General features: G+C 38.7%; 1 protein-coding gene across 2 annotated transcripts in view; it reads right to left on the bottom strand.

Annotated features, from left to right (window-relative positions):
- plekhm3 (pleckstrin homology domain containing, family M, member 3) overlaps nucleotides 1–5441 on the bottom strand; it is a 62523-nt gene extending 57082 nt beyond the window's left edge. For both annotated transcript variants that reach the window (XM_041807035.1, XM_041807036.1), the window contains exons 1-2: nucleotides 5386–5441; nucleotides 169–1222 (exon numbers count right to left, since the gene is read on the bottom strand). In XM_041807035.1, the coding sequence (XP_041662969.1) occupies nucleotides 169–691 (523 nt within the window). In that variant the 5' untranslated portion in view covers nucleotides 692–1222; nucleotides 5386–5441. The remainder of the gene's footprint in view (nucleotides 1–168; nucleotides 1223–5385) is intronic.
- Between the last annotated feature and the right edge of the window lie 6879 nt (nucleotides 5442–12320).

Genomic DNA, 12320 nt, shown 5'->3' on the forward strand with positions numbered 1-12320 from the left:
CATAATTTTAGTCCTCCGTAACAAATTAAACTTCTATTTTGACTGGACAACTGTCCAAAACTGTCCAAACTGACTGATCCTTAATCTCTAGAGTGGACTTAAAATATTCTTTAAAACTTTAACATAAATCTGATCACACATGTACTCATTCTGTGGATGTAAACTCACCCTCTTGCTGGTGGTTGAGGATCATGTTCTTCAGAGTGTTGCAGTCCACGGTGGGCAGCCCATTGTCCGTGTAAGCTGAAGGCCTGTAGTTAACATCTGACCTGGATCGGTTGTGCCCCTTCTTAAATGCTGAGTTGGATGAGGAGTTGGTGGCGTTGTTTGTGCACTCCTTGGTGTGTGCTGCTAGGTCGTTGGTGGATCTCGCTCGGCTCCTCTTCCCATGCCTCAGGCCCATCCCCAGCCCTAGTACACTAAAGTTGTCAGCCCAGGCCAGACCTAAAGGCCCCACTTCGGGCTGTTCACCAGCCAGCAGCCCCCACACACCGCTGGAGCTCAGCTTCCCCAACGGTGCATTGGATACCTCCTGGAGCTGCTTGGGGGGCCTGGAAGACTGGAGGTTTCCTGTTTGATCTTTGCTCGGGCCTTGGTCGTGGATCTCGTCCATGCAGTGGATAAAGTCCTCTGTGGCCTCCAGAGCCGGGCTGATATCACCAACCATGTCAAGCTGTGCAAGACCTTCCATGGCTGCTCTCTCCACTGAGTGAGAAATCTCACAACTGAATGATCTTCCAGAATGCGCACAAAATCCCTGTTAGCATCCGCATGTCTGTGAAATACAATAGCACTCAGCTGATTGAATCCATGTCTTTTAGGTAAGTCCAGAAAACAGGAAGATCCGAGCAGCACGCAGCCTTCACAAACTGCTGACAGAAGCAGAGTCTTGCTCTCCCCCTTAGGACACAGCCTTCGTCCAGGGTTACAGTCTGTCTTTTTAATGCTGTGCCTCCTGCTCTGAACGGAAAGTACAATACCTCTCTGGGGAAAGATGCTGCGGCTTTATTCCAGGACTTCCAACAGCCTGGGACTCCCTGAATCCAGCCAATTTGGGTGGCAAACTCTGTGGCTTTGCCAGATAGAAACAGTTAAGTCCTTGTGCTTGGACTGAAATATTCAGGTGTTGGAGGATGTCAAGTCAAAATCGGCTTTATTATTCATGTTCTTTTTCCCCATCAGGTGGCTGTGAGATCATCTGACGGACACTTTTTGCAGCTCACTGTAAGAGAGAAAGAGGAAATGGTAAAGAGGAAGAAATACAAAGAATGGAAACACAGCTGTTAGTAAGAAAACAGTGATTAATTTCTTCTCAATCACTGTTTCTGAACACTTCTCTATTTAAACAGAAGGCTTCACAAGGAGATAAAGAGCTGTACCAACTTTAAGAACCAAACTACCTTACCCCCCAAAAGTGTGATGTCCTTGTCACACTAAGACCTCAGCTTTTTGATCATCCTCCCTCATGTGTCCAGATGAAATAATACTCGACTTCCTCCTCAGCTGCTTATCAGTGGACGGGCAAGCAGAGAGGAAGCGGGGCCTGGGTGGGGTTCCCATCCATCTAGCTGCCCGCCTGTCTCTTCTGATTCCCTCTACTCCTCTGTCTCTCTCTCCTCTTCTCCCTGTATCTCGATCTTTCTCTTTCATTCTTGCTCTCACCCTCATTGATTTTATTCTCCTCCACAGCTCTGCCTTGTTCACTTTCCTCCACATATGAATTATTTAAAGCCCCATTACATCACTGCGATTCAATTCTAGTCAAGTGGGCCAATGAGGTTAATATTTACGGTTTATCCCTGAGAATTCACACGTGAGAGGTTGTCCAATATATCACTGTTATTTTAATGCTCATATGAATTTTATCTGACAATTTATTAAACCTATATGCAATCATTTTTGTTGCGTTAATAAAAAGACAACAGCATTATGCTAAAAACTGCTGACCTGTACAGTTTCACCACATAACGTTCCATTTAGATAAACTGGCACATTCAGGCACCAGTTTAGCTCAGTTGGTAGAGCAGGCGCCCATTTACAGACCCTCAATGCACTGACTGCAGGATCAAATCCTGCTCCTGAAGCACATTTGGTGCATGTCATTCCTAGGGATGCGTATCGAAACCAACACATCCAATACCAACCAGACCAGCGCTGGGCAATTAATCGAAAAATAATCAAAACCGACATTTTAGAGCCTCTAACCGACATAAGCCTGCCATGTCAACTATTTCATTTTTTTTCCTTGCAATTTTCTCTCTATGAATGCACCAACCCCTTAAAAAAAACACTGCTGGCTGTGTAGTCACGTGATAGGCAGCCATGTGTTGCAAGGCATGTAGTCTGCCGGAAACTCAAAAGAAGTAGCAGTCACATGACACCGTCCCATCCAGTCCGCTTGAACTCAAATATGGTGCTGACTGTGCAAAGTGAGCAGCAGAGGTATTTTCTACTTATTATACAGTAGTATAAAAACAGTTTGTTTGGTTTGGAAGAAATACACGTAATACATTTCCACTTTTCTAGGAAAATTTGAGGGGGGATTTTAGGAACAAAAAAAATCATTTCAGCTAATGTGTGTTTTAATTTCAAATTTTTCAAAACAAAATAACCAGAAACTGTGAATAAATCACATGTTCCTTTCAGTTATTTGTTTTGAAATTATACAAATACAGCACAAACAGAGTGGGGGTGGGATAATCGTTCATCAGTCGTAAACGATGTTAAAAGTTCAATTAATCGTGATTTTGATTTTTGCCATAATTGCCCAGCCCTAAACCAGACTGAAATACAACACAGATTTTGAGTGATTAGCTCAGATGTAACTTTGGCATTACTCAGTTTTACTAGAACTCGACCACATTTCTGCATGAAATAAAGAATAAAAACAACACTAAAAGCTTCTCATGATGTGAAAGCTGTTTTTGCTCTTCTACTGACCTGCTTCGGCATGACTATGTAACTTAATAGTTACAGGGGGAAAGGGTTAGTTGTACTGTAAGTGGTTTTATACAGTGGCTGCTAGTGGACTGATTAGCTTGTACTTAGCCATAGCAGCAGTTTTGTTAGAACTATCAAAACAAGGGCAGAAAACAACACTGAACACTTTTCATGACAGAAACAATAATTTCGCTCTTCTTCTGGTCTGCTTCGACATAGGTTTGCCGGTATATACAATGGCTGCTGCCACGGTAGCTCAGATGTAGCTGTAGGAAAGCAGCAGTTTAATCTGAACTGGACCACATCTTTCTTTAAAACAAGAGCATAGAACCACGCTAAGAGCTTGTCTTGGCAGAGAAGATGTTTTTGCACATCTCCTGACCAGCCTTGGCATAATTTGAATGAGATCACTGCTTTCAGGGCCCAAAATTCCTTTAACTAGATGTTCCTTTGTCAGCATCTTCAACTTATCACATCAACAGTCCAGAGGGTGAGCAGTATGCATATATTTTTAAATTGCTTTTACTAATATGTTTTGTTAAGAAGATCTTTTAAACTCCAGCTTATCTTTTTTCTTAAACTATAGTACAACCAGTGTCTGATGCATAGTGGCAGCAGCTTTACCATGGCATCGGCTGTTCTGGACATCCTACAGGATCATTTACCAACACCATGATGTCACCTCTCTGCAAATACAATTAGTCAACAAATTTTCCAATGAATTCATGTTGACTCACCTGTCACATCGTATTACCACTAATAGCAGAATCATTGGGGGGGGGGGGGGGGGGGGGTAAGAGATAGACTGTAAGATAGACTGTTCACATTATAAAAAAACTATATTTCTTAAACTTTCTACCCAATCTACTCCATCTTACTCAACAACTGACTGTTCAATAGACCTTAGAAAGGCGCTTTACTCTACAATTGCCACCTCAAAACAGCTCCGTTCATTAATTCATGATGCAGATAAAATATGTAACCCAGAGCACCTTATACACATTCATTTTCCAACCCATCCTGATTTTCTCTTTATGATTTTTACACTAGGCTGAATTAAGTGGATGTTAATGTCAACAATCAGACTCCAAGCTCTCACAATATTTTTAATGCACTGTTACAACTTCTATCAGATTGTTCAATATAAAATTCATCATCATTTTCAACTACTTCCTTATTTTTCAAATATATGATACTAAAGTCAATTCCTAAATAAAAATGATTATTTTATTTCATCACAAAAATGTTATATATAATCTTCCTTGATTGTCAATATGAATAAAAGTATAACTTTTTCATTTCAAGGCTTTAAGGTTAATAAAAAAGGCATTATTTTCTTTCTGTAAAAACAGATCTTACAAAAACCCTTTCTGATACTTTATCTTGTATTAAAAGAAGGACTTTAAAACAAATTCTAAATCAGATGAATACACTAATACCACAAACAAGGAACTCTCTTTTGTAGAATGATGCAGCCTGAGTTTCCCATCTCACAGAGAGCTTATCTCAGCATCATATTATCTTACACATTTTCAGTAAAGCTACCGAAAGGTTGAGTCATCAAGATTGCTCTAAAGGTGTACAATAAGCCCAAATCTCTTAAACACTAATGACACAGTAATCTCTGTAGTTCTAAAACACAAAAATAGCAGTGTAATGCACTTTTTAATTTGCTGTTATAATCTTGTCTTTATTTTTACATCATCAAGCATGTTTATATCCCTTGATAGTCTATTATATTCTGTTATTTGAGCCCATGATAGCTGGCTTTTGTCTTATGCCTCTGATTTCTTTAGCTTTTGTAAAAAAAAAAGTTTAAAAAAATATCGTACCCAACCAAAATACCACTGAAATGTATATGGATAAAGCACCTGTCTTTATATTTCGTCAGTGTTATCACGTTTAAAATTCTCTACCTCACGTCACACCTAACGATGCCACTTTATTTTAACAAGTCTAACAGCACTGCACGAATAAAAACACCCAAACTGAAGCCACGGTGCAGTTATTAATGCGTCTATGTGTTTGTCTGTATCTGAATCCATAAACACAGAGTCAGCATCATCTCAGCAGTAAACAATCACAGAGGTGAAGCCACGGTCAGCCTCTAGCTTAGCTACATTAACATGAAATGTAGGCTGATGCCCTAAAATCATCTGCGTATCCCTGCATTTACCTTCATTAATTGTTTATTCTTAAGAATAACCTAGTCTAGAGGCTAACAGAACCAGGCCTGTTTGAGCTAATGTGATGTGAAACGGGGCTGGTTAACTAGCAGCTAACGTTAGCCTCTCTCCATCCTTGAACAATGTCACTTTAAAAAAAATACAAAATATGAAACCTCGCTGAGGTCACAACTATCGTTTAGCTAAGAATCCATATAAGTAATGTCTTAAAGTAAAGCCGGTGCCATTCAATAAGAACAAAACAAAAACCGAGACTCACCTTACTGTGTTTACCACCATGTCATTTTGACAGTCCGTCCACGATAAAGTCCCCCGAATGGAACCGAGGCGGCAGGATTAAAGTTCCGCACACATTAGTAATCATTTTCGCCAATTTCATCTTCATTACCTATCAATTACTGTAAGAATATTGAAATAAATATGCTTACTTTAAACAAGTCAGTCATAATGAAGTGTTGTTCTAAAAATAGTTTTAAAAAATCAATAAAATATTCCATGAAGGTGAATCTAAAAAACAATATTCAGTTTCTTTCCCACAAGATTATTTGTTGCTCTAGGAGCCTTTGGTCTGGATCAGCTTGTACATGAAAGACACACATAAAACAAAGAGACGCACTAGCAGTGACAATAAAAAAGAAACATAAACATGGGTTAAACATAAAGAATTCAAAGGTATTATGGTATTTAAAATACTGATTATTAAATATAACCCATTTGTCATTTATGATAAGATGGAATCTGATGAAATGTAAAACTTTAATAATCAACATTTTTGCAATAAGGCTTCTAAGAAAATTACTTTTTTTAAGGAATCAGGTACAATATGAAAAAATACGAAATTATATGATAGGTCATGATAAAACAAAATCAGGGACCAGATGGCCTAGCACTTAGGTAAAGTCCCATATATGCAAACAGCCTGGGATTCAAGTCCAGCCTATGGCTCCTTTCCCACATTTCTTTCCCGACTCTCTCATCCCTGTTTGTGACTGTCCATTGCCCTATTGCTGTTATAAGCTCAAATAAAGAACAACAAACCAAAAATTTATGGTTCATTAAATCATGATGCAATGCAATACAATATGAGACGAAATAGTACAACAACATGATATCATACGACACAATACCATGAGAAGTGATGTGATACAATACAATGCGGTATGATATGGGATACGATGTAATTTCAATTCTAGGTTCAAGTCCAGCCTATCACACTTTCCCACATCTTTCACCATTCTCTCATCCCTGTTTCCAGCTCTGTCCACTGTTGCATTGAGTTACAAGCTCAAAGGAAAACCTTACAAACAAAAGAAATAATGCAATGTTAAGCTGTTACGTTACGTTGTTATGTTACATTGTTACATTGTTGCATTATGTTCTTACATTACGTTCTTATGTTAGATTGATGTGTTATGCAGTTACATTATGCAATGACGTTACGCAGTTATGTTACACAATTATGTTACGCAGTCATGTTATGCAGTTACGTAACACAGTTACGTTACACAGTTATGTTACACAGTTACGTTACACAGTTACGTTACACAGTTATGTAACGCAGTTACATTACCCATTTACGTTACGCAGTTTTGTTACGCAGTAAGGTTACGCAGTTATGCTACGCAGATAGTTATGCAGTTATGTTACGCAGTAACATTGCACAGTTATGTTACTCAGTTAGGTTATGCTGTTAGGATACGCTGTTACGTTACGCAGTTCCATTACACAATTATGGTACACAGTTGCATTAAGCAGTTACATTAAGCTGTTACCTTAAGCTGTTACCTTACGCAGTTACGTTGCACAGTAACATTACACAGTAACTTTACGCTTTTAAGCTACACAGTTACGTTGCACAGTTATGCTGCACATTTAGGTTATGCTGTTGAAGTTGTTAGGTTACGCTGTTACATTATGTTGTTACGTTACGTTGTTACGTTACGTTGTTATGTTGCACTGTTATGTTACGCTGTTACATTACGCTGTTACGTTGCGCTGTTGCGTTGCACTGTTACATTGCGCTGTTACGTTCTGTAATACATTCCGGTGTTACAGTATCATTACATCACATCATTACGTTACGTTGATGAGATGCAATGTGATGAAAGTCAATATGATACAGACTGATACAATACAATATGATAGGATACGGTGTGATACGATACGTTATGATACCACTTGTCCTCCAAGTGCCGCACTCATGTAGCTGACTTCTTAGTGTAAATGTGAGGGCTGAAGCAAAAAGTGAGAACGATCCCCTCTGTAGCTAGGGTCAGGTAGTGTTTCCTGCCTTTATAACATCAGGTGTGGGCCATTAGTTCCCTCTCTTTGTCTGAATCCTGGTAGCAGTGTGGCAGGACTGCTTGGTGTGTGCAGGTAAGGGAAAGCTGGGGGAGAAATACTTGATGATTTGATGTTAGTAAGAAATCAAATGATTTCTTGTACATTTACATGTGGTGAAGCGGTCTCCTGATTGACCCTGACTGATTGTGTGCTTTGTAGACTTGTATATTATATATAAGGTAGGCTATAAATAAGGGCTTTATGGATTTAGTTGTAGGCTTATCACTAATAATATAATTCATCTCCCAGGAAGTCTACCCTTGTCTCCCCCCTGTTTGAGCCAGAGTAGCCAGCCTATTGACTCTCCCTAATCAGGGCCCCAGATTGAGCAAGGTAACATAGACTGGTATGGTAATGTAGGAGGGTTATTACCCTCTGAGGTATTTTAGCTGGTTTGTCTATGATTTTCACTTATGTTTCCTTCGTTACAGATTAAATCGCCAGACTGCTGCTTTGTCTTGCCCCATTTTTGCTTGGTCTTGGATAACTGGAAAGATTTAGGACATGGTAATACAATTACACAATCCAGTAGATTGAAGTAACATTTTAAAAAACAGATTAAAGTCATCAAATTTTACACGTTTATGGTTTCAATGCCTGTCTTTCATGTAATTAATGTATCTAGCTTTAATGACACAAATGCTTCTCACTTACGCTGCTCAGTCTCAAAACTTGGTATCTGTCTTCGGCTCAAGGTGCTCTTCAGTATTTTTGTTTATTTTGTTTTCATTATCATGAAATAAGTGGAAAAAGTCCCATAAGGTGAATAAGATGAGGGCCATGGTTGATAGCAGGAGGTGGTGCATTTATTTAGTCTCTCAAAGGAAGGTCGTGACACGTCTTCACAGGAGAAGCTGACCAAGATGGGAAGGGGTCTGGAGAGTGGAGGACAAAGCAAAGGTGGAGAAAAGTTTCCCCCTAATAGGCTGCTTGAAGCTGCCCTAGCACTCAGAGTCAGCATCAGTCCAACAGAAGGAGACAGAAGGGACACAGAAACTCTTCTTCAACATCCAACAGCACATACATTTTTCACTAAAATTGATGGAGTTTGCTAAATTAATTTTTAATGTGGCAAAAAGGTAACAGCACGTTGCAAGTTTTAAAACAGTGAAGTTTCACTCAGAGACTTTCAATTGGGGCCAAGGCCTAAAGTTTTCCAAGATATTGTAATTTTCATTCTGCAGAAGAAAAGCTAATGAATTCAGATAAATGGCTGAGTGTATATAAAGTGTAAAGCTGAATTTCTCCTTGGGAATTATTAAGTATACCTACTTCTTTGGAACATGTTATTTCTTTATGTTAAGTGCAGTATAACACAGTATTCCTGCAATTTTCTGCTTTCAGTGGCTTTTTTCTTGTTCTCTTGTAATTTGATTTGTCATGATTTCACAAAAAGCATAAATGGAAGTCCAGGTATAGGAGGTTATGATTTGAGCTCTCTGTCTTTACAGCGCTGAAGCTGCGTATGAGCTTCAGAAATCCTTTTAAGCAAAGTGCTTGCTGCGCCTGGATGCAGGGATTGATGCAACAAAAAAGCATCAACTTTAGGAATCAGACCATCTCTGTCCATCATTTCCCATCTAACAGCAATCTCACATCCCCTCTTTTCCTTGACTCGTGCACTCAGGTCTCTCTCCGTCCTGTCAGTGCGGCCTCTTTCCTCCTTTATTTTGATCATACCATCTTGTAGTGATGACTAAATTATGATTAGATTTAAGGACGTGCAGTGCTTTCATCTGTCTAGTGCGTTGTTTAATATTGCCCCCACAACCCCTCTCGAACCGCCACCCCGACCCCCCAAACACAGGCAGCACAATAGCCATCTACCTCAGCTCGCTCACCCGCTATTGAAGAGCAGAGTGGCTGTTTGGTTCCCATGGAAACACCCCTGTGTATGTGCGTTTGTGTGTCACTGAGTCCAAGTTGGATACACACACAAAAACAAAAAAGGCTAATTTTTAACATGCAAATAATGGACTCTCCTCTGATGCAGCATGTTTACAGCTGCGTTATAAATCTTTATTTGAACAGAGAGGATTAACAGAGGCAGTAATGAAACACTACAGATAAGTGATGTTTGTTTTAGAAAGCTGCTTTATTGCTGCGTGTAAGACAAGCTCACATTAAAAAAGTTATATAAATCTGTAAATATATACCCAATTTAGCTTTTATGGAAAAAAATTTAAAACTCTTGTATTTTATTTATTTGTTGATACAACTGGAGTTAAGATCACAAACATCCACCTTTCAGACTTCAACAATGAGATGCTGCACCTGTCAAAACAGAAATACACCCCTAATCTTTCTTAAAAAAAAAAGTCAGATTAAACTTCTGGTTAGGTTAGTGAAAGGTTTAAGGTAGGGGTTAGGTTACCACAAGTTAAACGTAAAAAACCTGACCTGCAAAACCAAAATTACAAAACATTGTAGACAATGTAGCTACGCAGCTATGAAGCTTTATCTAAAGCGAAACTAAAGTAAGCCACCTTTGTGTAACTACCTCTAAAAAAAAAATTCTAGCTTTAGCAAATGTCAGTAATGTTGCTACATAGCAAACCAAGCTAAATCTAAAGCAAATCATGCTACGGTAGCTCTATTAACTACATGGGTAACTTTGAAGCAACTTCTAGCTTAAACAATGGTAGATAATATAGCTATGTTGCGAACACAGCTAAATCTTAATTGAGCCCTGCTACTGTACCTATGTAAGCTACAAAGGTAATGTAGCTATGAAGCTTTATCTAAAGCTAACAAAGACAAAACAAGCCACTGTTCATGTAACTACTTGTAAAACAGGTCTAGCTTTAGCAAATGTTGATCATGTAGGAACATAGCTAAATCTAAAGCTAACCAAGCCAAATTAGCTATGTAAGCTACAAATGTAATGTAGCTATGAAACATTATCTGAAGCTAACAAATCCAAAGTAACCCAGTGTTTGTGTAACTACTTCTCAAATGGGTCCATCTTAAGCAAAGGTAGATACTGTTGCTATGTAGCTGAATCTGAAGTAAGCCAAGCTACAGTGGCTATGCAAGCTACATAAGTAACATAGCTTTGAAGCTTTAGCTTAAGCTAACAAAGCTAAAGCAAGCCACCATTGTGTAACTATTTCTAAAACTGGTCTTGCTTTAGCAAAATATAGATAATGTAGCAACATAGCTAATGAAGCCAATCCAAAGATATAACAGCTACATGAGCTACACACACTACATAGGTAACAGTACATAACTTACATAGCTAAAGTAAAAGCAAATGAAGTTAAATTAGATTATGCTTAAGTTAAAAGTAGTTACATTGTCCTACATTTTACGACTCACTAGTAGTAAAGCTAACTACTTAACTAGCTAAGCTATGTTAGCTTTAGCTAATGTTCATGAAACTAAAGGGAGCCACCGTTGGTCTAACAACTTCTAAAAACAGATCTGTACATAATTTAATCTCAGATTAGACAATAGACCTTTCTCGGTTCTTTTTTTTTTTAATGTTTAATCTGTGATATTTTAAATTTGGTTATTACGTGAATGTTAATGCCACACTTTGTGAATTAAATTATTTTTTTAAAAAAAGAAAAAAAATGTCTTAAATGTTAAACAATCAAATTACTTCCCTTCCGTTCTGGCATGTGTGGTGTCTCACAGCAGTGGTCTGCGAGAGAGGAAATCCACAGTCTGCAGCCGGACCACTCTCCCCCCTTTCAGACTTGAGCCTGTGTCTTGTAGTCAGTCTGCATAGTGCTGTCCCCATGGCACACTGATTTTTGATAAGATCTGCTAAAATCATTGTCAGTGTTGTATAACTGTGAGAATCTTCGAAATCCAACAAATCTGTGATGTAACCGGCTTGCTATTGAGTCATTTAGGCTTGCCACATTGTTATCCTTTGCTAACTAAAACCATAGCTTTGCCATAAATCTCTATGGTATAACTTGTTTACCAAAAATTAGCTGATTTGTTTCTATGTTAAAGCATATATGGAGCTTTTTACTGCAAAAGTGGCAGTGAAAAACCAAATTGATATATGATTTGAGCTGTCATGTTTCAGTGTGGAGGTGAGCTTGAAAAATGATCTAAAAACATATGGGCAGAACAATGTTTGACACAGAACATTTAGATTTATCTGGATGAGGTTTGACACACACAAGTGGATTTCATGTCTATTCAAATGCACAATATCTATGTGTGTGTGTGCTGAGCCAGGGCTCCACACATCTCATTCACACCTAATGATCGCAGCCCCTCAGTGGCAGCCATCTCTTCTCCCAGACCAAATCCAATTACCAGGGACAATAGAAACCAGCTCCAGGCTCAGGACTCCATCAGCTCCTCTGTGCTGCTGCTCCCTGCTCCGAGACTCCTGCTGGACCCCTAATCATGTCGAGGGTCCACAAGGGCCACTAAGTACACCTGTAGAGACACACAGATACACACAGAGATACTACAAGGATAAACACCAAACAAACTCATGTCAAGCACAAATACAAGCAAATTAAACAGACTAACATGAACGAATAACCCAGAACAATGTACAACCAGGTGCAGCTTTAGTGAGTGACTCAGGCAAAGACCAATATAAGGCCTGTCACTATTTTGCTTAAAGCAGTCATAGCCAGTGAAAAAAATATTTTGATGCATCTCTTTTCAGGTCACAAAACTAAAGGAGTACAGGACATACCAAAATCTCAACTCTAAATACCTAATAACCCAACATTACTTGCTTCATCATCACCTCTTAAAAGAGTATCAAACCCACCACATTAACATTTTTACACATCTCTAGGCCTAGTGTAACAAAAGACAAAATATATACTCACTATTGGTACAGTATCCATTCTTCCACTACAAATAATACAT

This window comes from Cheilinus undulatus, linkage group 15 (genome assembly GCF_018320785.1).
Source record: "Cheilinus undulatus linkage group 15, ASM1832078v1, whole genome shotgun sequence".
NCBI classification, from domain to species: domain Eukaryota; kingdom Metazoa; phylum Chordata; class Actinopteri; order Labriformes; family Labridae; genus Cheilinus; species Cheilinus undulatus.